This window comes from Rattus rattus, chromosome 8 (assembly GCF_011064425.1).
Source record: "Rattus rattus isolate New Zealand chromosome 8, Rrattus_CSIRO_v1, whole genome shotgun sequence".
Taxonomy (NCBI): Eukaryota; Metazoa; Chordata; class Mammalia; order Rodentia; family Muridae; genus Rattus; species Rattus rattus.
Window position 1 is genome coordinate 87,891,207 of NC_046161.1, and position 25,004 is coordinate 87,916,210.

A 25,004-nucleotide genomic window follows, 5' to 3' on the forward strand; every position below is an offset into this window, starting at 1 on the left:
TGAGCAGCTTTCTTTTGGGGCTTGATGGTTTCTCCTCCAGTTACCTGTCCACAGCCACCTTTCCTCAGAGCACGGAATTGGGTGAGGTACTGTGTAACTCAGACCATGTCCAAAGAAGTTTCCACTGCAGACCCTTGTCATGGAAGCGATTGGCCAAGAAGTCTCGGAACCATGGCGTGGACCTTGACCAGGCCATCAAGTCCTGCTCCTCTTCCTGGGGCTACCTGTCCACAGCCTGCGCAATGCAGCTCTAGGCTCTGCAGGCCAGCGGAGTGGAGGACAGCATGTCCAGGTTCTTGTGTCTCCCGTGGCTGTGCACCAACTGGCCCACATGCTGCCTGAGTCTAACCAACATGCAGGGACTGACCATGGGGCAGCTGCCCTGTGGCTGAGACAGTCAATGCAGACAGAGGTTCCCAGGAAGAGCCTGACTGTGGATGGATAGTCAGGCAGCGCTGCATCTCTACTACACAAGTTGCATCCCGGTAGCATGCAGACACCCTAAAGCTATCTAAAGCTGGGTTGGGCCTGAGGACATAGTGACCTGGTACACCTTCCATTAAAATGAAACACAGAGGGTCATCCTGACCCTAAACATTAAGTGATGTAAAATGAGAAGGCTGAATTCCTTAAACCGATGGACGAGGGAGAGAGCTTGGAGTGTGGGCTCTGAATGACGCAGGAATTTTCCATGACTCCAAAGACAGGAAGCAGGCCACCCTAAGGCACGTGGTCTGGCTGTTCCAAGCACACAATCTAACAAATGGACTGTGGGTGCCAAGGAGTCTGTGGGACACCAGAGTGGTGACGTTCCAGGGGGCTGGTCCACAGAAGCAAGGCTGGAGGACAGGGATGACTCTCACGCCTGAGCACACAGGGCTGGAGAACTCACAAAGGGCAGAAATTGTTTTAGATCAGGCTAAGCACCTCTGCTCCAAAAATAACAGCTGTGTCCTGAGGCCAAGAGCATCCAAGCCTTTACATATCAAGGCTAAAGCATCTTAAAACAAAGCCATTCAGTGTGAAGGAACTTTGGAGGGAAAAAGAGAGTATTTTCCCCCAAACAAACAACCTCTCTCACACTGTCAAAACATTGTTGTGATTGCCTGTCAGCCCCTGACTGTTTCCCAGAGCAGAGATGGCTCGGAAAATTCTGTAATGAACTTGTGGCAACCCTTTGGCTTAACCCGCTGAGCTTCAGACAATCACCTGTGTCACAGAGACGGATTGCTCAGCTCACTGCCACCAGCTCTCATACCCACAGGAGGGATGGAAGTTTTTGTTTTGTTTCTTTCTTTTTTTTTTTTTTTTTTTTTGTTCTTTTTTTTTTGGAGCTGGGGACCCAGAACCCAGGGCCCTTGCGCTTCCTAGGTGGCGCTCTACCACTGAGCTAAATCCCCAGCCCCGTTTTCTTTCTTTTTAAAATAGGGTTTTAGCCGGCGGTGGTGGCACATAGCTTTAATCCCAGCACTAGGGAGGCAGAGGCAGACAGATCCCTATGAGTTTAAGACCAGCTTGGTCTACAGAGCGAGTTCAGAACAGCTAGTGCTACACAGAGAGATCCTGTCTTGAAAAACAAAAGTAAATAAATAAATAAATAATAAAATAGTGTTTTCAAAGAGTATATGCGTGTGTGTATGTGTGTGTGTATGTGTGCGTTTGTGTGTAGGGGTGTGTAGATGTGTGTGTGTATGTGTGTGTATGTGTGTGTGTGTAGATGTGTGGGTGGGGGTGGGTGTGAGTACGTAGATGTGCATGTGTGTGTATGTGTGTGTGTAGATGTGTGTGCGTGTAGGTGTGTAGGGGTGTATGCATGTGTGTGTGTAGATGTGTGTGTGTAGGTGTGTAGATGTGTGTGTATGTGTGTGTGTATATATGTGTGTGTATAGATGTGTGTGTGTATAGATGTATGTGTGTATAGATGTGTGTGTGTGTATAGGTGTGTATAGGTGTGTATATGTGTGTGTAGGTGTCACAGGGTACAGAAGCGGGATTCCTCTGGAGCTGGAGTTATAGGGTGCTGGGAACTGAACCTGGGTCCTTTGGATGAGCAGCAAGTGCGCTTTTGACCACTTTCCAGCTCTCTTTTGTTATTACTGTATTATCCCAGATCCGTTATTTCTGAGTAGTGAAAAATCAGTTTGAGAATGTAATCCTCTGAGGAAATACCCTATCCCATGATTCTTAGGAATGCAACAGCAACCCATAGGACAGAACTTTGAGAAAAAGTAGCTTCATCAACACTCATGTATCAGTGAAAAAGTACCTCATTGATGGTGGTTTGTGCTGTGAGCTCCTCTGGATCCTTTTAAAATCTGAGTCATTTAATTTAGCACTGTCCTTTGATGGCATAATAGTTTTCTCTGATTAAAATCTTCCATCTTGGAGGGAAATTTAAGATAAAGGATATGTAAAAGGGAAGTAAACCAACAGGGAAGTATTTTAGGACAGGGTATTTACAAGGAAGTGAGAAGAAGAGATTAAAATACTCCATATTGCAGAGAGGAAGTTCATAAATGACTCAAACTAGTTTCAGGAAGTCCCTGAGTCTGACCAGATTCACTTGGTCCCTCCCACCACAAAAGCACATAGGCAATAAAGACTTCGGTGAGTCACTCTCAGACAAGACCAACTGCAAAGAAGACTCTCAGACAAGATGAGCTGCTTCTAGAGGCTCAGACTGAGAGCCTGGAAGAGGCCAAGCCAAGCCAAGCCAACTGAAACCACGCGAATGGCCAGGAAGAGACGAAGACTAACCAAGTTGCCTAGAAGAGGCTCAGAGCAACTGAGCCGCTGGAAAGAGACACTCTCCAGCCCCTTGAGCTGCCTGCAGGCTGTGCAGTGGGCTCCAGGTTCCCAACTTCTGTGGGCCGTCACCCATGCTGGGGGGCTCTGGTGATGCAGCTGTCCTTGAGGAATGTGGGAGAGTGTGCACATGCCACAGAGAGTGTTTGGAGGTCAGAGGACAACTTCGTCAGTTGTTTCTCTCCTTCCATTTTTGTATAGGTTCCAGGGATCAGACTCGGTTATTGGGCTTGCATGGCGAGTGCCTTTATACACTCAGACATTTCACCTGCTCTGGAATATCTTAAGATTAAAAAAAAAAAAGTGTGTGTGTGTGTGTGTGTGTGTGTGTGTGTGTGTGCATTTTCGTGAGAAATATTTATTTTCATGACATATTTCCTTTCTTTTTAAAAAAGATTTATTTATTTATTTATTTATTTATTTATTTATTTATTTATTTATTGTGTACACAGCATTCTGCCTCCATATATGCTTGTATGCCAGAAAAGGGCATCAGACGTCATTACAGAAGTTTGTGAGCCACCATGTGGTTTCTGGGAATTGAACTCAGGACCTCTGGAAGAACAGTCAGTGCTATCAACCTCTGAGCCATCTCTCCAGCCCTCATGACACATTTTCACATATCCCTCCCATCCCCATCCCCCCTGAAAACCAGATGCACTAAAATCTTAATGCCAAGTACCTGAGAATATGACCTCGTTTAGCAGTAGGGTCTCTGCAAATATAATAAAATCTAATTGATGTCATTCTGGTGTTCCTAACTCCAAGAAATGGCGTCTCTATAACACAAAAGGGAGAACTGAAACAGACACAGAGGAAACAAGAAAAAGCTGCACAAATGAGAGGCCAGCTTGAGGGCAATGCTTTGACCAGCCAGAGAACTTCCCAGTAGCTGGCAGCCCCCAGCGGTGGGGCAGGGCACCTGGAGACCTCCCTCAGGTTCCTCAGAAGGAGCCAGCCCTACAGCTGGGTTTCAGAGTGTTGATGCCAAACTGTGTCAGATCAGTTTCTGTGGTTCTGTGTCACTCAGTCAGTGCTAATTCATCACAGCAACTACAAGAACACAGGCAGCTGCAGAAGCAGAAATATCATCGGAGAGGCCGCATCTGCCAGAGACCTCCCTCATGAGGGATGGAGTCGGGCACCTGTCTCCAGTGGCAAATTCTGTTCAGCAGTTGGGGATGGGTAGAGTTGGGCTGAATGGAGTTTCAAGGGTGCATGAGGTAAGCCCTGTCAGAAAAATACCAGGAGTAAATAGGATTGTGGCCAGCACAAATTTCCAGGCCGTTATCCATGGAGGGTTGATCTGTTGCCTGAGAACAACCAGAGGCCACTGGAGTTTAGCTCAGCACCTTATGTCTGCGTTTCAGTTGACCCTAGTGTTGGGAGAACGTGGGGTAAATATATTCATATTTAAGTGTGTGAGTGAGTGTGTGTGTGTGTGTGTGTGTGTGTGAATTCTCAAAAAAAAAAAATCCTGGCTAGTACAGTGTAGAGGGGCTACTATTCCAGCACCTAGAGCTCAAGGCAGAAGAGTCGTAAGTTCAAGACCAGCCTGGGCAGACAAATAGAAATCAAGATTCTTAAGTTACTCTGAAGGCAAAATGGACAGGATCTGTCAGCCTAAGGACAATGGCGACGAAGGGAGATCCCAGGGTTTTGGCTTGGCTGTGCCATTTGCCAAGACAGGAAAATCCTGGTAAAAGGTTCGGTTTGTGTTCAGGTGGGGGCTGCCTGTGAGGAACCCAGACGGGGTAGCCTAATAGGGAGTTGGCCAGGAGAGACTTGGGGGATAAACAGTATCTAGTCTCAGCCGTGTGACGTAACGCTGTAGGTAGTGAAGAATCCATCCAAGGAGAAACTCTGAGAGACACAAAGTCAGACAAGAGCTGAGCCTTGAAGATCATCCACATTTAGCAACCAGGGAGAGGGGGATCAGCCAGTAAAGGAATGGCCAGAGAGGCCAGGAAAACACCAGACTACAAAAGCTAGGGCGTGCTGGCCAGCCCCTGGAATGCTCCTCAGAGGTTGAAAAGCAAAGGACAGAGGGATTTCAGCAACGTTGTGGGATCCTGGAATACAACTCTTTTTCCCTCTTTGAGACAGGGTCTCACCATGTAGCCCTGGTTGTCTAGAACTTTCTATGCAGACCAGCTTGACATTGAACTCACAGAGATCTCCCTGCCTCAGTCTCTGAAGCCCTGGGATCAAAGGCCTGCACTACTATGCCCAGCTTGGAAAGCAACGCTTTCAGGACAGGGACAGGAAGAGAGAAAAGCCGCAGGGTCAGTAGACACTTGCTGTTGGTGAAGAAGGCAGAGGAGATGTGGAGGAGAGGGAAAACATGCGGTGGTTTCTGATGCAAGCAGAAGTCGGTATCGGATAAGGGGAACAAGGCTGAAATATAAGGAAAAAGGACTCAAGGATCCTGGGAAGGCGGTGGTGGGCCTTGGAAGCTCAGGAGGGCTCCTCTGAAGTCACATGGAGAGGAGAGGGGGAGTCTGCTTATAAAGGTTTGATGACTGGGAACTCAATTATGTAAAAACCATGATACAGCGTGCTTAAATGCTATTATCCAACTGCAATGAGAGGGAGAGCAATTAACGCTCCAGTCTGCAGGGAATGTCAGTTTAAAGCCAAGCGTTTTCCCGTTAGCTGCAAGCATTGACTGACGATTCTCACGCTTGCTTGTTAAATGCCTCGTAACCCTGGCATAGAGGAAGTCTGAGTGATTTGTTACTTCATGTGACAAAAACTGACACCAGAAAAAAATTTTTTTTTAGCGAGACTAGGAACTCAGCCTCTCACTTTTCAACCCAGGCTCATCTCGAGGTGCACCCTCCCTGGCAGAGAGGAGCTTGGGATAACTGAGTCCAGTCTGATACCACGAAAAGAGCTGCGTTGCGTTCACAAGTGATACAAAGTGCTGGTGTCCATGGAAACAGCAGAGCTTTCGTTGGTGGCCTCAGGGTACGATGGTACTGTGGCACAGAGCTAACGGCTGAGGCCCTGGCTCCTCCAGTGACAGTCTCTGTGCTTCTAAAGAAAAAGCCCTTTCCGCAGGAAGCCTGACCACAATTCATACAGGAACAGAGAATAAGAAACTGAGCTCTTTAAAAGCTCATATATGGGGTAGGAGAGATGGCTCAGCCATTAAGAGCACCGACTGCTCTTCCAGAGGTCCTGAGTTCAATTCCCGGTAAACCACATAGTGACCACAACCATCTGTAATGGGATCTGATGCCCTCTTCTGGTGCGTCTGAAGACAGCTACAGTGTACTCATACATAAAATAAATTTTTAAAAAAGCTCACATGTACTCCGAAGCAATAGCAAATCTGTAGCTCTGTTCAACGTTTCTTATTTCTACCATAAACTGCATTTATAACTAAACGCTGACCCTCAGAATCTATAATCTGTCATAACATTATTATTGTCCTTTCTGAATGAAGTTCTAATAATTTAAACTGTGACCATGCATTCCTCCATAACAAGGAGTGTGCTCGATGACATCGACGATGACGTTATTATTATTAATATTTTTTTGAGACAAGACCAGGCCGGTCTTGAACTTACAGGGATCAGCCAGCCTAGTGCTGGGTATGAACGATAACACCAGCCAGGAGTGTGATTCCTAACAAAACCCCACAAAAGCTGAGGGAAACTGGGTGTGGTGATGTGCACCTCGATCTCGGGCACTTGGGAGGCAGAGGCAGTTACAGCTACTATTGGAGGCCCTGTATAAAGAATTAAAAGTAAAAATAAAAGCTGAGCGAGCGATTGGCATGTTGGAAGGAGATGACACATGGACCCTGACGGAGAGTCATCTGAGGAGGAAGCCATGGGAAGTATGGAATCTAAAATGAGTCATGTATGTTCACAGAGCTGGGCTTCAGAGTTCTGTGGCAGCTCAGGAAAGGAAATGATTAGAAGAAACATTAAACACTGCCATGTTAGCAAATGACATCCAAAAAGTACCATGGCTTCAGGGTTACTTTCCAAAGGACCAAGGCAGGGGCTCTGCCTGTGTCCCAGGGTCTGCTAGGCTCTGGACCATCACAACTTTGCCATGTTCTCTTGGTGAGGACAAAACTATCTTAGAATTATAAGAGTAGCTTCAAAACATTGTAGTCACATTGCAGATAATAAGTCCTGAGAGGAAAAGGAAGCAAGGCAGGGAGATGCTGCATTCATTCATTCATTCATTCATTCATTCATTCATTAATTCACCTATGTATTTAAGACAGTGTCTCACTGTGTGACTTAACAATGGGGTACGGTAGATTTGGGAGGACCCCAGCACTCCTGGGCCTTATCGGGATGACCGTGTGCAATCACATGACCTTAACTATGGATCCACAGAAACCCAGCACTATAGCCTCAGGGCCAGCAAGGGCTGTTAAGTACAAAATATAGGAAATAAGGTGGAGACAGGGATTGTGCTATGGGTAATTTCCATCGCTAACCAGACTGGATATCTAGGACATACCTCCGAGAATCTCCGTGAAGGGGTTTGTAAGCAGCCCACACCGAGGAGGGGAAACTCAAGCTGATTGTGAGTGGCTCCATCCCACAGATTAGGGCCCCAAACTGAATAAAAAGAGAACTTGAGCTGGGTAGCAACAGTAGACATCTGATTCCTACTGGCGGAAGGGATGTGACCAGCTGCCTCATGTGACCAGCTGCCTCGTGTGACCAGCTGCCTCATGTGACCTGCTGCCTCATGTGACCAGCTGCCTCATGCTCTCGCTTCCCACCCCACCTTGTCATGTTTGTCACTGTGCCTTCAGGCTGTGAGCTCAAGCCCACTCTTTCTTTTCTTTTTTGGGGGGGAGAGGGTTGATTTTTTTTTTTTTTTTTTTTTTTTGGAGACAGGTTTTCTGTGCAGCCCTGGCTGTCCTAGAACTCACTCTGCAGACCAGGTTGGCCTTGAACTCAGAGATCCACCTGACTCTGCCTCCCTAGTGCTAGGATTAAAGGTGGGCACCATCCTGCCCCCACCCCACCCCACTTTTCCTTTCTTAAACCAACCAACAGATACAAAGGGAGCCTAAGGGGTGGAGGCTATGGCTGAGTGCTAGAGAGCTTACCGACTTACATGAGGCTTTGGCTAGACCCCAGCACTTCACTGGGGGCAGGGGTGGGGGTGGGGGAGAGGAGGAGAGGAGAGAGAGAGAGAGAGAGAGAGAGAGAGAGAGAGAGAGAGAGAGGTTGAGCACTAGCTATGCATGTTGGCTCACACCCATAACCCCAGCACTTGGGAAGCGACAGAGGACAAACAGCCTGAGACAGACTCCCTGAGAGTGAGACTCTGTACAAATAAATAAATAAACCTAAAACCCCAAGGTCAAAGGTGCTCTAAGCCTATTATTAGAGACACAGAGTGCAGGGGGAAAACTTCAGGCCACACCAACACTTGTCTTGCCTAAGTCCCTGAGACACATTCCCAAAGTCATATGGCATGAATAAAATATTTTCCCCCAAGAAATACCTCTTCCATCTCTCATTTCTTGTCCATTTTGATAAGTCTGTGCAAGCGCAGAGCGTCTAATGAGCCCCGTGGAGCTTTCTCAGATTGCCTCCACAGGGGACCAGAGCAGGAACACAATTACTCGGATTCAAGTGCTTCCTTGAAGAGTTCAGCATTAAGGCAAATGGAACGCCATTAACAGTTTCCCACACTCGCCACTCAGCAAACTTGAAAGTGTGTTTGCTGATGACAGTCTTAAGTAAGCCACTTCTGAGTTTAAAATCATTCTGGTTTATGACTTTTCAACCCCCTGTTGTGAGGAATTGAACCTATGTGCTTGCTAGACAAGTGCTCTGTCGCCAACCTCCTCAAGTATATTTTCTCTAGAGAAAGAAAATGCCTAGACTTTAAGTGTATGGGACACTGTGTTGCTGTCTCTTGTTACATGATGGACGCTTCCCTGTTCTGTTGTCTTTTGTGTTAGCTGTTGATCGCTCATTCCATCCCTAGAGTTACCTATAGTTTATACTGTTCTTTGTCTGTCATGTGTGCTGTTTCTAGTTTGAGACTTGTTCTTGTTGACAGTCTGAACTAACTAGGGCTGGCCTGTTATTACTTTTATAAACATGAAGCGACGGCTTTGAGTGTCCACTTGAGAGCCTTTCTGTGGTTACACTTTTTCACTGCCTTTTGGCAGACGCCTGTGGATAGAATTGCTGGGTCACAGAGTATACACACGTACCGAATTACGTGCATATGTGTCGATTCCTGCCAAGGCACACATGTGAGGTTAGAGGACAGGTAATGAGAGCTGCCTCAATTCTCATTGTGTGGGTCCTGGGAATTGAACTCAGGAAGTCAGGTCTGGCAGCAAATGTCCTTTCCTGCCGTGCTATCTCACCAATCCCTATGTCAACTTTTTCAAAAATACTGCCCTTCTGTTTTTAAAGTGACTACTACACATTCCTTGCATGTTTTCCAAGTCTCTTTCACTGATCGGAATTGGGAAGGAACCTAGAGATCATTTTTCTTGTTTATCCACTTGTGTGTGGATAGACAGGGGCAAATTGTGATTTTAAAGATTTATTTGTTTGATTTTATAACTTATTTTTAAGTGCTTACCTGTATGTATGTATGTATGTATGTATGTATGTATGTATGTATGTATGTATGTATGTGCACCATGTGTATGCAGTGCCCATGGTGGCCAGAAGAGGGCATCAGATTCCTTCAGAACTGGAGTTACACCATGTAGCTTCAAGAAACTGAACGGGTTGCTCTGCGAGTGAGTACCTCAGTCATTGAGCCAAACCTTCATAGTTTCAATTTGATCTTCTGATGAGAAATCTGTACACCTTTCCATGTCTCCTGTCCTTTTGTGGGGAGGGGGGTGGCAGGGGAGGGGGTAGATCTCAGTGTGTAGCCCTGGAAATCTCAGTACATATACCAGGCTGACTCTGGACTCTTATTCACCTGCCTCTGCTGGGATTAAAGGCCTGTGCCACAATGCCCAGTTACACATTCCTTTCCTATGGAGTTGTTTTCAGGCGTGACATTTTATTCAAGGGTTATTATCCAAGTTCATATAGTAGAACACAGTCTAAAGTAAGTCTATAGTAAAGGTCTACTAATGGTTTTTTCTTTTACAAGCCAGTATATTCAGAGCATAAAGATGCTATTGAAAAATGATCTCTAGGTTCCTTCCCGATTCTGATCAGTGAAAACACAGGCAACACCAGCGAAGCATTAGTAACTGGTTTTGATTCTTGTCCTGTGTATTGGGAAGCTCACTCAGGGCTTCCATAGCCACCTGTCCAGTCCATAACCCACAGCTTAACTGTTAGTGCTAATTATGGCGGTTAAGCCAGTTGATTGATCCAGCATCCATTCCTCGTTGCTCTCCCTTTCTATCCCCACTTCACCCCCAACCCCTCTGTGGTTTCCCCTGTTGAGGGAACTGGAAAACCAAAACCAAACCAAAACAACGCCATCTCTGGAGCAGGAAGTAGTTGTGGACATCTATAATCTCAACACTTGAGAAGGCAGGAGGATCCAGAGTTCAAGGTCATCATTGAGGACATAGTTCCAGGCCATCCTGGATTTCAAGAAACATAGTCTCAAACAAAAAGTGCACCAAACACCACCACCTCCACCACCACCAACAACAACAACAGAAACCCAAAAAGCACAGGGCTAAGGGCTCAGCAGATAAAAGCACTCCCACCAAAGCTCGGCCTTACAACCTAGAACCTGGGTCAGGTGGAGGCATCTAAAATCCTGGCACTCCTAGGGCAAGAGGACAGACAAGGACAAGGAGCAGCCTGGAGCAGCCAGCATGGCAGAAGCAAGAGTAATACAATGGAAGCTGAAAACCAGCTCCAGAAAGACGTCCTTGGGCCTGTGCGTGCTCTCTGTGGAACAATCATGCCCAATCTCACTCATTAAAACCAATAATTAGAAGACGTGTATATGTATATATAGTGTGTGTGTTTGTGTGTGTGCATGTGCACATAGCTATGTGCGTCTGAGTACATGTGCCTGTAGATGCCAGAAGGGTCAGATTCTCCCTGGAGCTAGGGCTGTGGGTGGTTGTGAACCACTTAATGTGTGGGTGCCGGGAATTGAACTCAGGTCCTCTAGAAGAGCAATAAATGATCTTAACCAGTGAAATATGTCTCCAGCTCTCCCCCCAAATTTATTATTATTACTATTATTTTGAGAGATGGTCTCTCTATGTAGTTCTGGCTGTCATGGAACTACATACATAGACCAGGCTGGCCTTGAACTCACAGAGATGCTCCTGCTTCTGCCCCCCCAAGTGATAGAATTAAAGGTGTACACCATCATACCTGGCTAAAAATTGATATTAACAAAACAAAAGGGCTGGAGGGATGGCTCAGTGGTTAAGAGCACCGACTGCTCTTCCAGAGGTCCTGAGTTCAAATCCCAGCAACCACATGGTGGCTCCCAACCATCCGTAATGAGATCTGATGCCCTCTTCTGGTGTGTCTGAAGACAGCGACAGTGTGCTCATATATAATAAATCTTTAAAAACAAAACAAAACAAAACAAAACGAAAACCTCCATTTCTGGCTTTTCTTTACATCCCAAAGCAGCAGTGTGACATTTTCTAGCCAAGCAGGTAGACTCGAGATGCTAGAGGAGGCTTCAACTACCCCACCCAAGTCAAAGTCTGAGCAAGGGAAAACAGTCCTTGTGCCCCCCCCCCACCTCACCCGTTTCCCCGAGACAGAGAACAAAGGACTGTTCAGGAACAGTATCACCTCAGGCCCGGAAGGAGGACCCGGAGAATAAGGCCTCATGTTGACCATGCCAGCCAGGAAACTGGGAGCCTGGTTCGGGATGACACTGCTGACCTGCTGGACCCACTCAGACTTCCCATGCCGGACTCCTCATTGTGCGGGACAATAAAGCCGCGTCTGTGCGGATGGAGGTCGTCTTCTGAGATTTGCTGCCAAGTGTGTGTCAGCTGATTACCTCGGGTTTGGATGATGCCACGAAGTCAGCTGCTTCCATCACACTTGGCCACCCTCGTTATTCAGCCCCTTTCAGCAAGGACACACTGACTTTGAAGAAACTCTTGGGACGATCACGCTTTAACACCGGCAGAGGGAGAGGCCTTTCAGTGAGTTTGCTTCAGAACCCAATTAAAAAGAGTGAGGCTGGGGTTGGGGATTTAGCTCAGTGGTAGGCGCTTGCCTAGGAAGCGCAAGGCCCTGGGTTGGTCCCCAGCTCAAAAAAAAAAAAACCAAAAAAAAAAAAAAAAGGGTTGGGGATTTAGCTCAGTGGTAGGCGCTTGCCTAGCATGCAAGGCCCTGGGTTGGTCCTCAGCTCAAAAAAAAAAAAAAAAAAAAAAAGAGTGAGGCTAGGATTACCTGATTTGTTAGTATTTTAGTATTTATGAAAATGTAGCAAATATTTTAGTGTAACTAATTAGCTGTGAGGCAGGGCCTCGTTGTGTAACCTGACTGGCCTGGTATGTAGACCAAGCAGGCCTTGAATTTCTGACAATCCTCCTGCCTCAGTCCTGGCCCCTTAGTTCCCCGGGTCATGTTACTAGGAGGTAACCTACCTTCAGGAGATAGGGCCTTCTGGAAGTTTCTTAGTGTACTAGAGACCTGGTTCCTTTGGGCTTTTGATTACTGTCTCTGTGCCACTGCTATCTGGTGCCCTGACCAGAGATCCAAAGCTAAGTGATTGTCCACTCTTAGAACTGCGAGCTAAGTAACTTTTTCTTTCCTCTCTTTTTCCTAGTGTGTGTGAACATCCCCTGGTGTGTATTTGAGATCAGATAGCAACCTGCAAGTCTGCTCTCCTGTCACTCTGTAGGAGGGTGGGGGGTGGGCAGGGGAGGCAAACGAACTCAGGCCATCAGCCGAGCCATCCTGCTGGCCTGCGTTTTCCTCCTTTTACGTGAACCATCTCCTCTACTTTCTCACAACACAAAGCTGACTGGTACATCTGGCATTGAACACATGGAAGCTATGGGTAGCAGCTGCTGGAAAACATGATCGATAGCCCTAAGACCACACCCAGGAATGGAGTCTGTGGGGGTTGTTTGCTGTTTGGCTTCCTATGCGCCCTACATCTCAAGTTCCCGCTGCCTCAGCTTTACAGACTAAACCGAACTATCCTGAACAAACTTTGGTCGGGTTACTCTGAGGGAACACATTCAGTGTTCAGTGAAGGCCTCCGTGAGGCACTGCAGGCCAGTGGAGAGGTGCAAATGTCCTAAAGCCAGACTGCCTACACACACACACACACACACACACACACACACACACACACACACACCCCTGCCCTCCAGCCCTAGCTCTACGGTCTGAGGTGGGGTTGGCCACTTTGGGCTGCTATGTTATAGCAAATGCCCAACAGGACGATTACCTTCTCACCGTTCTGGAGACAGGCAAGTCTGAAGTCAGTGTACGGCAGGAGGGTCTCTGGTGAGGAACTGCTCCATTGGCCACAACAAGCTGCTTCTCAGGGACCTCAGGTGGCTTTCCGACATGGGTACACAGGCAAAAATTTTCCCTCTTCTTGAGACTCTGAACTCTCCCAGTTCTTACCACCCTGGGTTAGAGCTCGTTGTGTGAATCCATCCATCCATATTCCAACTGTCTGAAACGGTCGGGCCTTCCTCTGTCATGGTTTAGTTCATTTTATTTGTTGTGTGGCTGGCACAAACGTGGAGACCAGAGTACACCTGCAGGAGTCATCGCTCTCTCTTCTCCATGTGGGTCCCTGCCGGGGACCAGCTCTGGTGAGGATCTTCTTGTTGGTTCTTAAGGCAGTGGAGGGGGAAGAGCATTGGCGGAAGGGAAGACTTTGTCTTGCAAGATATTTAGGGTTGCTGTATAATAAAAAGTTTACCTATCTAAGTTACTATGCCACTGCAGCTGACCTGCCTTCTGTGTTCCTCTGAAGCCAGAGACTGCAGCCTCTGGCACTTAGCACCTCACCCTAAAACAGCAGGAGGTTAAGTAAAGGATTAATTGCTAGAGCCTTTTCCCTTTTGTTCAGATGCCTCTTGCCTGTGGGCTAAAGGGAAGCTTGGAGCAATAAACTTCTATTGAACCAAGAGAAGAGAATAATACCTGCAGAAGGAAAAACTTTTACATAGGGAAATATGCACAAACTCACTTAAGTTCATATACAGATTCATGCATGTGCATTTATGCATTTCCATCCAAACAGTGGGGTTTAGCTTGCATACATTCTCACAATTACATACTTACACACACACACACACACACACACACACACACACACACACACACACACGTTGTTAAGACTGTATATAAAGCAAATGTGGTATCTCAGTTCTCAGACTGGACCTCAGCAAACCTTACACTGCGTTTCAAAGTGAAACTCCATAACATACCCTGTGCCCTCTGAAGATAACTTTTTAATATTCTATTAGTATGGCACAGCCTTACAGGTGGTATATGCAATAAATAACATATTATTATGAGTATCTATAAGTTTAGAAAAGGCAGAGTTAATGTCAGCACAGGAAAATCACAACAGATCCAAGATTCACCAAAAGAAGCTAAGGCTTGGGCCAATGAGATGCTCAGTGCACAGGTGTGCCTGTGACTCTCCCAGGGGACCTGAGTTTGGATCCCAGCACCCACACCCTTGGCATCTGACACCCTCTTGTGGCCTCTGCGGACACCTGCACTCAGGTGTACATATCCATCCAGAGACAAACATGGCTATACACACACACACACACACACACACACACACACACACACACACAGTTTGCCTCAATAAATTTGCATAGCTGTAGACAGCTCTATGGACAGAGAAATAGAGCACATTCTCCCTACTGCTACCAGCAGGAACTAAACCATGTTAGAATTTGGTAAACAAACTATTAATGTTAAACTAAGTTCCTTAAGATTTTACTGTCCACACCCCTCATGCTCATTTTCCTGTAGGCAGCCTGGAGGGTAGGGCGGTTTGACTCTGTAAGGAGCTGATTCTGTTGCTGCACTGACCGGCCTTGAACAAAGGATTGGTAGTCAAGGACCAGCTGGTCTACCCGTATGCCAGTGTGATGGCTGTTCCGGGTCAACTTAACTACATCTGGAATGAACTACAGTCGGCAAACCTTACACTGCGTTTCAAAGTAAAAACCTGCTCAGTGGTTTTGGAACCTACAACTAAACTGCCTCTGCGTGTTTTTTCGGAACTCTGGGATGGCTGTGTAGATGAGGGGGTTGTGCCAATGGGGAGTGGGGTCGGAAGCCTTTGTCTCACCCCTTCATCCTCCTCTCGTGTGTAGCATAGTAGGGCTTTGTTAGCATTTCGCTGGGTGGAGCACTGGCTCATTACTGCTATCCAGAATCCACTCATGAACTGTCAAAGCCACCTGATGTACATGACGGGACACTTCCATCTACACAGCAAAGCCAAGCGCCTGTTTACTCTCTGACTACCTTTATATATAAATAAAAAAGTCTATAGACTCAAATATACTTTTAGTACCTAGAAAATTTAGAAACTATTTACCCATACTTTTAGTGGGTCTGACAGAAGCGAGTTTCAGAGAAACCAGACTAACAAGTAAGATCGTAGCTTATGAGGCTTGTGGTGTGAACCCCTGCAACAGTCATGCTTGGGAGGCAGAGCCCGGGCCAGCTCCATTCACTTTCAGTCCAGCGAGGGCTACAGTGAGACCCGGTCTCAAACCCTCCATAATTCTGAATTCATTGTGATTCTAAACACATTTAGAAAATCATTTTTAGAGCATCTAAGAGTGTTTGTCTGTCTGTATGTGTGTGTACCTCCATGTTTACATGGGCACTGTACATGTAATACTCACAGAAGCCCAGAAGAGGATAATGGATTCCTTGGAACTGGAGTTACATAGCTAAGGGCCAACAAGGGTGCTAGAAATCAATCTGGGTCCTTTGCAAGAGAAGCAAGTGCTTTTAAATGACCAGGCCATCTTCCCCGTCCTTGAGGTTTTTCCCGGAGTCCTTGGGACCGGAAGTCTGTTCCTCTGACTCACACAGCATTTCACACACTGAGACGTATTTTCCTACTTGAAGAGTTTGATAAAATGTTTGTTTGTGTGTTTCCAAGTAATTTTTACTACCAAATAAAGAGTATAAAGTATTTACTGAATTATTTTAATGAATTTAAGAGTAGAGATTAAACTTTAATAACTCAAAGCACAATATTTCATTTATTTTTTTTATTTTTTTATTTTTTTGGTTCTTTTTTTCAGAGCTGGGGACCGAACCCAGGGCCTTGCGATTCCTAGGCAAGCGCTCTACCACTGAGCTAAATCCCCAACCCCCAATATTTCATTTATTAAAGCATTGCATAATGAACTCTGGTGCCATACTGCTAAGCATTTTCCCACTAATATTTTGACTAAAACATACAATACAACCTTCCCAGAAACAGAAAATACTTCTTTAACCCTAAGCGGTTGAACAGTGAAACAGTGGTTTCCTTGACTTCTGGTTCCTTAACAGTTACACTGTATTTACCCTCTTCACTCAGTACAAGTTAACCCTCATTTATAGCAAAAGAAGATACCATGGGTTGCCTCACTCCCAACAACAAAAGGTATTAGGAGCAGAGGGTAGGAGTTGGCTTCTCAATGCATTTTATTTTTTAGTGTAACATTCTATTATTTATTTTTTTAGCCATCAAGCATAAACACAAAATGTTCTTCTGTGAACGCAATGCTCTCCCAGCCCTTGTGTACTGACAGATAAACAACGAAGATCCTTCAATTGCTGGTGTTCTAAGCAGTACATATCACACACACCACAGAGGTAGGAAAGGCTATTTTAATAAATTATCTTAATTGTAGACAATTTCCCAAAATTAAACAGACAAAATGATAAACCATGCCTTGGATGAGTCCCAGAGGCCGCACACCATCCCCTCTATCTGAAGGTGAACCCCTGGAGTGTCGTCTGTCCAGTGACTTGGTGACAAGGTTGTCCAGGGTCACCCACCGCACCAGGAGAGCCTCTGCCGCCTCTCACTTGCCGATTCTTTGGACCACCCAGTCCTGCTGGCACAGAGGGCAGCGGTTGTTCTGCTTCACCCACAGGGACATGCAGCAGTTGTGGAAGGAGTGGTTACATTCTCCCCAGACCACTGCAAGAGAGAGAGAGCAGCTGCACTAGGTGGGAGGGCCTCGTCCCAGGCCACTTGCTACATTGCAAGATCTGTATCAAGACCAGACAATGAGACAAATGTACAAACAAATCCGCTGACAGGACACAGGTCAACTTAAATAGCTAAGCTCAGGGGTACAGGAAGTTAGGAAGGGACACACAGAGGGGGACGTCAGGAGAGTGCTAGGGGCAAACGGGGTGGGTAAAATCAACATACATTATATGCTTATATGAAATTATCAAAACAAAAATTGTAAATATTCTAAAAATTTAAATTGCTAAGTTCAAAATTATAGTTTAAAAACCAAGAAAATAGTCATGACTCATGATCCTAAAAAATGTTGAACAAGTGATCAAAACATGTTTTTTTCTATTTACAAAAATATTTACATTTAAGAAATGTGCCACTGTGTTTTTGGGGTGAAGCCACAACCCTAGCTCCTAAGTAGCTCCATTAGTTGTCTTAAGTTAGGAGAGTGGGATCCCCAGACCTCCTCAGTCATGGGGCAACCTTGGGGATCTTCTATGCTTTGCTTTATTGAAAAACATCCTTCTGGTTTTTATTTACCAAAATACCAACGTTTTACAGGCTCAACCTATAGCTGGCTGTTATAAACAGATGGTGGGCATGGAACAACAGCAGCTGTACACTGAGGCAGCTGTTTTTCTAAAGGGGTTAATTATGCTAAACCATCAGCTGGGTGTGGTCACACCCTACAGTCCCAGAATTTGGAAGACAGTGGGATCCCAGAGAATCATAAAAGACCACCTTGTCTACATAGCAAGCTCCAAGTGAGACCAAAACCCAAAGTTAATTATACCAAAACTTACCATGACAGCAAGTCGTACAGCACTTCATCTGACAATTAGATAGGCAGAGTGGCTGAAGAGAGCCATCTCTCTGAGCAGAGTTCTTTGCTGAGACACAGCCTTGCTATAATATATAGCCCAGGCTCCCTAGAACTCACTACGTAGGCCACAGTAATTGCCCAGTCTGAGCCTTGCAGGGTATTGGGGTTACAGATGCAAGCCACCAAGCTCAGGTCTTGAAATGTTTCTTCTTTCCCTCCCTTCTGTCTTCCTACTTCCTCCTCTTCACTGTGTTTTTGAGACAGGGTCTCACTGCACAGCTGACTGGCTGGAATTTGCTGATAGACCAGGCCGGTGTCCAACTTGTAGTGCCTCCTACCTCTGCTGGGGTACAGGTGTGTTTACCAGTCTTAGCTTAGCAGTTTTCTTAATAGGAGATAATATTTCTTTCTGCTTAGCAAAACATTTATCATGACCATGAATAGAGTATATAACCAAGTCTTAAAAGAATTTGCAAATTTATTTTATTAAGGTCTTTTGAGAACATTTTATTATTTTATTAAACATTTTATTATTTATTAAAAAGATGTTTTACCATGAAGTCTTCTGTTAGAATTCTTTCCCTTTTAGTTTTAGTCCTAATTTTGCTTGTTTTAAAAACTATTTTTATCTATAATTGTGTGTATATGACGGGGTGGGGGTGCTCACCTTAGCTTCATGTGGAGGAAGTCAGAGACCTTTGGGGAGTCAGCCCTCTTTCTATCTTTAAAGGGGTTCCAGAGATCATGTTTAGCTCATTAGGTTTGAGAGGCGAGTTCCTTTACCTACTGAGCCATCTCACCAGTCCCTAACTGCCCTAAGCATTTTATAGTCATAATTAATCACTGCTTTATGGTTTATTTTTATGTACTGACCAGGACATTTCTCTCTCTTTCAGGTTTTTTTTTTTTTTGAAAACAGGTCTCACTACATAGCAAAAGCTGGCCTTAACTGCTCTACTTCTGGATTTACAGGCCTGGGTAACCTCAGCCAGTTTAATAAAGTCAATTTTAATTGCAAATTCAAACATTCCCACAGAGACAGAAGAAAAACCTTTAATTGGAAAGGCAGGAGAAAGAATTACCACATACCAACACAGTCCTCTTGTTTGTTTTCAGCTTGACATCTAAGACAGGCATCTGAAAGTAAACAGAGCGAATCTCATCTGGAGTTCAGGAGGCAACACTGGAAACCCAGACCTTCAAAGTCAAACAAAAAAGCCCCAAGGATCAGAGATGAAGAGAAGTCTTATATTATTAATTTCTCTCCTAAAAACAACTATTAAAGAGAAATACAACATGTGGCATTCTACTAACTCCCCAATGTGATTTTACAAGCTCGCATGACAAGACAGCTTGGCGACCACACTACAGGAAGTCACTCTAGATAGAGATGCCAAAAAGTTATTGTAGGCCCCCAGCTTGCTCATGCACATGGACCAACTTTAGGGGTATTTACTTCAAGACACCACTGTAAATAAGCCATAGCCATGTATTGATTATTTGATTATATACACATAAGGATCTAGAAGGATACTAGGGAACTAATAAAGGTTTTGTTTTAGGAGTTCACGTAGCCCCAGCTATCCACTAACCTGAACTGCCACACCAAATCATCACCTTAAAATCCTGCCTCTACCTTCTACCTCCAAGTTTTGGAATCACAGGCACGTGCCCCCAGCTCTGCCCAATAATCAAGTTTCCACATCTACTCCCTTACTTTTAAACTATGTGACTATACAACCTGCTTGAAAGTTAAAGGCTTTTTCTAATCGTTTCATAAGCAAAATTCCTTTCTTTTGTTTTTGAGACTGGGCTTCATGTTGCTCAAACTGACGTAGATGATTTGAACCCCTAATCCTAATGCATTCACTCAGTATTGACAAAGTACTTGAATAAATTACTTAGGAGTAAATACTAAGAACAGGAACCTAGGAAGTTCTAAATTTAGTCGTTTCTAAAATCCGATCAGTACTAGACTTGAGGAGCTAATAAAACTGAGTCATTCTTTAACTGTATTAGTAGTCCAAATTAGGTAAAAGAAAGCTCAAATCAACAGAAAAGTCTTTGTTTTTAATTATTTTATGGGTCTAAATGTGGAGATGTATGTATGTATGTAATGTATGTATGTATGTATGTATGTATGTATGTATGTACATACGTATATGTGCATGCAGGTGCCCTTGAAGGTCAGAGGTGGTGCTGGGTACTCCTGGAGTTGGAGTCACAGATTGTAAGGTGCTCACCATTGGTGGAAGATTTTGATTACAGGTCCTCTGCAAGAGTAGTATGTTCCCTTAACCACAGAGCCATGTCTCCAGACCCAGAAAGAGAAAAAGAGGTCCAAGAAGAAAATATGAGTGTGGCGATTCATGCCTGTCATCAGCGAGCTAAGGAAGCTGAGGCAGTAGGACTTCGGTGATTCCAGACTAGCTCCCCCCTTTACATTCTTTATGTACATTGGTGTTCTGACTGCAAGTGAGTCTGTGTGAGGGTGTCAGAGTCCCTGGAACTAGAATTACAGAGTTGTGAGCTGCCATGTGGATGTTAGAAATTGAACTTGGGTCCTTTGGAACCCAAGGTCCTCTTAACCTCTGAGTTATCTCTCCAGCCCCAGAACTAGCGTTCCCCACCCTAGAATGATTTGTCCAAAAGGAAAAATAGCATGAAGGGTGCTTCCTGCCTCTCCTTACTCTGGCTCAAGCACAGGCATTTGCTTCTTTCACCGTTACCCTCAACAAACAGAAAACCCACAGCCATCCAGGCCTCTTCTATAGACTGCCTCCACAGGCTTTACCCATAGTTACTAAACATCTCACCTTCTGGGATTTATGCCCTGGAATGACAGCCAAGGCTGTCCCTCATGGAGCTCACTAGGAAATGGAGGACTGAGGCGAGCAAACCACCAGGTATGCTGATCATTTGTGCCTGCTTAGCTCTGGTGGTCAAGCAGCCACTTTTTTGGTAAGGTAGGACATCAAGGCTCCAAGCAGCTGGTGAGAAATCTCTAAGTTATCACAATCAGGCTCTCTACTCTGGCTGTATGGGGGAACAGATCTCCTCCTTACAGGGTCTAAGTGGGACCCAAGGGAGAGATTACACATATTGCAACTGGGTGACAGGCCAACTTTCGAGTAAGAAGGCAAATAAATAACTTTAAGATTATTGAAAGCCAGGGCTAGAGACATGGCTCAGTGTAGAGCTCTCAAACAGAATGCAAGTTTAATGCCAATGCCCATCTCAGGGAGCTCATAATTGCCTGGAACTCCAGCTCCAGAGGGATCCACAGGCACCTACGCACATATGTACACACCTCTATACATGTACATTAATCAAACATAATATGTAAAAATGTTGGGGGTGGGGTGGGTTGAGACAGGGTTTCTATGTAGAAACCTTAGCGCTCATTAAGTAGACCAGGATGGCCTTGAAACCAGAGATCCACCTGCTTCTGCCTCTCAAGTGCTGGGATTAAAAGGTGTGTGCCACCATGCCCAGAATAAAAAAATAAGTGAAAAAAGCCTTAAATATATATTTAAAAGCCAATCTCTGGCCAGCTAGACTGCTCAGGTTAGGGCACATGCCTGAGTTCAAGCCTTAGGACCCACACGGCAGAAGGAAAGAACCAACTCCCCAGTACTGTTCTTTTAAGTCTCCACACACTCTGCACACACACATAATAAATACAGTTTGCTGTTTTTATTCAAGACAGGGTTTCTCTGTGTAGCCCTGGCTGTCCTGGAACTCACTCTGTAGATCAGGCTGGCCTGGAACTCGAGAGATCCACCTGCCTATGGCTCCCAAGTGCTGGGATTAAAGTATGACTCATTAACAACAGGGTAATAAATATAATTGTATAAATATGGAGAGATGGCTGCTCCTCCAGAGGTCCTGAGTTCAATTCCCAACAACAACATGGTATCTCACAAGTATCTACAGTGGAATCTGAGGCCCTCTTCTGTCATGCAGGCACATGTGCAAATAGTATTCATATACATAAACCTTCAAAAACCTGCCTCTCAAAACAATCTCCAAGTAAAATGTTTCTAAGTCGCTTTTTAAGTCTTTTTTCCCCCTTTTGTTTTATCTTGCCTGGCCTGGATTTTCTACAGACAAGGCTGCTCTTGAATTAACATGCTGAGATGCTCTTGCCTCTGTCTCAAGTTAGAGATTTGCCACACTTTGATCAAAGAAATAGTTCTGTGAATGATGTTCCTAACGTCTGAGACAGTATTTCTACAGCATACAACAATAACCTTTCAAACAATGCCAGGGATCAGGACTACCAAGTCTTAATTTAATTCCCTGTGGTCACCTGACCACTGAGTGGCACTAAGCTCTCACAGCCCACAAACATGACCAGGACTTATCTATAACCCAAACTTGGGCCTACGTTAAGCACCTGTCTGTGCTGTAACATTTCAGTGGCTACTTTAGGATCTACATCTCTTACTATTTAGATTTGTGGAAAAAATAACCCTTCCAAGGGAAAAAAAAAATCCTTTTAAAACTTCCCTTTGGGTGCTCGCTTCGGCAGCACATATACTAAAACTTCCCTTTGGAAAGATTCATCCTAAACTAAGAAAGAACTAAAAGAAAGTCTCTCTTGGGCTGGAGAGATAGCTCAGTGATCAAGAGCACTGACTGTTCTTCCAGAGGTCCGGAGTTCAATTCTCAACAACCACATGGTGGCTCACAACCATCTGTAATGGGATCAGATGCCCTCTTCTGGTGTGTCTGAAGACAGCTACTGTGTGCTTATAGATAATAAATCTTTCTTCTTTTTTTAAAAAAAGTCTCTCTCTTTTTAAATTAAAGATATTTAAGGTTTATTCATTATTTATTTGTTTGTAAGATAGGGTCCCCCTACTTAGCCTCAGCTGTGTAGACCAGGCTGGCCTCTAACACAGAGATCTGCTTATCTTTGCCTGTCAAGTGCTGAGATGAAAGATACCATTACACCTGGTAGGAATAAAATTTCTAAGCAAAGCTTGTGTTGAAAAAGAACAAAAGTAATGCCCCTGCCTCAGCCTCCTGAGTGCCGGTATTTGCCGGTATTTCAGACATGAGTCACCACACTCAACTCTGAAATGGAAATTATGGCCCAGTTCCTAAGCAAGGGAGAAGGGTGGAACAGCTGTATTTTAGTCAAATCGGATATTTAGAAACTAGTGTTTACACAGTAAACAAGTAAAGTTTGGAACCGTGTTGAAAACTTCCTGAAAAGCAAGTACAAAGACTTCAGAATCTCTTGATTGCACATTTGCAAACTACAGAAATCTATTTCAATCAACACCCCCATCACCTTGTAAAGCATTCTCACAGTAATGTAAAATTACGTTTATGCTACCTGCATCTGTGTTTGCATACCAAATGTGCCTAATGCCCTCAAGGGTCATAACGGGGTGCTGGAGTTATTGGAACAGGAGTTAGAGGGTGATGAGCTGCCAGGTGGGTGTGGAACATCGAACTGTGGTTGTGCTCCTAACTGTGGAAACATCTCTCCAGTCCCTCCCTGGCTTTGGTTTTGTTCGAGCACGGTCTCAAATGCACTGCTGTCCCTCCAGCTTCAGCCTTCAGAGTGTTGTTATTACAGGTACAACCAACATACTGGAAGACAGGCTGGTTATGCAGCTCAGTTGGTAGTGTACCTAGATGAAGCTCAAACCCCAGCATGCCTTAGGCCTGCTGGTTCATTTCTGTAAATTGTAGCACTTGGGAGGAGGACGCATCAGGAGACACCCTGGCTACACAAGATAGACCCTTTCTAAAAAAGAGGAAGAGTCTGGCAATAGTGGTACACACTTTTTTTTTTTTTAATTCTTTTTTTCGGAGCTGGGGACCGAACCCAGGAGTGGTACACACTTTTAATCCCAGCACTAAGGGGACAAAGGCAGGTGCATCCCAGCCTGGTCTACAGAGTTCCAGGATAGCCAGGGCTACACAAATAAACCCTGTCTGGAAAAAAAGACAAGAGACAGGGTTCTTTTCAAGGTGGACTGAGCTCTTAACTGTGCAAAACTCAACTAGATTGTCTTGATACGTTTCATTTTGGTCTGATATTTTCGTTCAAAATACTGAAACAGACGACTATGAAAGGAAGTTCTTCGAAAAGGCACAAAAGAGCAGGGTAGTGTTTTCTCTACGAAATGGTGTCTTAGGATGGGAAGGGTGCAAGATGAAGTTTCTGAATCAAGCAAACCTTGGCCCTCGCTTCAACACAGGAAAGTTCTGATCCGTCTTGTCAAAATAAAATTTAAAAGCCAGCCAAGTAGCACCACCGAATGCATCCAGAAGCAAACAGACTGAGCATCATTTCGGTTATGACAGAATCCAGATAGTGGCGTAGGCTCGCAATTTCCAGAATTTGGGAGGTGCAGGCAGGAGCCTCAAGGGTTCAAAGACAACCTCGGATAAATAGGCAAGCTCTAATCCAGCCTGAGGAACGTGAGAGCATCTCAAAAACATTAACATCCCAACCCTCAGATCCACGAGAGGGATCCGCTGTGGGATTTGCTCGCCGCTAGGCTGCCCAGGAAAACCCCGATGTTCCTCTCGGGGAACCCGGTCACGCCCACTTCCTGCAGGAACTATCCGGTGTCTGGAGGCCCGGTCCAGCATTCGCCGGCCAGGCCCGCCCAGCGGTCCCGACTTCGCGTGCATCGCTTACCCATCACCTGGACCCTGCAGATGGCGCAGGTATCGCACTCAACGTCCCAGCTCCACATGGCTACAGCGTTCCACTTCTTGAGGGAGAACATCTTGTCGCCTCCCGACTTGGAGCCTGCGCTCCCAGAATGCGAGGAAAGGACGCAGGGTTCCTCGCCGTCCTCCACGTCGGCCATGGCGGCGGCGCAGAACGGCGACGCGGACGTTGGGCGCAGAGGCGGGGAGGTATGGTGGCTCAGCAGGGTCACAACACAAGCCACAGAGCCGCCTCAAGGAACAGTCGCTCAGCCGGAGCCAGGCGACGCTGATTGGCTGGCGCGGGCCAGTGACGTCATGAGGAGGCGAGGCCTGTACAGGCTCTTGTAGTGGACACAGGCCAGTTACTGCATGACAGGCAAGGAACAGTGAGCGAGCAGTCTGGAGTCCTATTGTATTAAACTCGGAGCTTTCAAAAAATCACCTTGTCCCTGCCTCCATTTGTCTCTTTTTTTCCAAATGTGAACTATCCGAGTAGGGACAGAAATCTCTTTACTGTAACCTCCGT

At 45.4% G+C, this 25,004-nt stretch overlaps 1 protein-coding gene across 2 annotated transcripts; it reads right to left on the reverse strand.

Moving 5' to 3' along the window:
- Window positions 1-16,588: 16,588 nt before the first annotated feature.
- On the reverse strand, window positions 16,589-24,768 carry Rnf7 (ring finger protein 7). 2 transcript variants are annotated; one of them, XM_032910184.1, is made up of 3 exons: window positions 24,462-24,742; window positions 18,884-18,931; window positions 16,589-16,923 (listed from the first exon to the last, which is right to left on the reverse strand). In XM_032910184.1, exons 1-3 carry the CDS (start codon window positions 24,634-24,636, stop codon window positions 16,805-16,807), a joined length of 342 nt encoding a protein of 113 aa, XP_032766075.1. In that variant the 5' UTR covers window positions 24,637-24,742; the 3' UTR covers window positions 16,589-16,804. The 2 variants fall into 2 exon arrangements, with proteins under 2 accessions (XP_032766075.1, XP_032766076.1); XM_032910185.1 differs by having other exon boundaries at window positions 16,867-16,923; window positions 24,469-24,768.
- Between the last annotated feature and the right edge of the window lie 236 nt (window positions 24,769-25,004).

Coding starts and splice junctions, on each gene's coding strand:
- Rnf7 (XM_032910184.1), bottom strand. CDS start 24,636: ATGGCCGACGTGGAGGACGGCGAGGAACCCTGCGTCCTTTCCTCGCAT. Junction 18,932..24,461: donor CTGCAGGGTCCAGGTGATGG/GTAAGCGATGCA, acceptor GTTTACTTTCAG/ATGCCTGTCTTAGATGTCAA. Junction 16,924..18,883: donor CAAACAAGAGGACTGTGTTG/GTATGTGGTAAT, acceptor TCTCTCTTGCAG/TGGTCTGGGGAGAATGTAAC.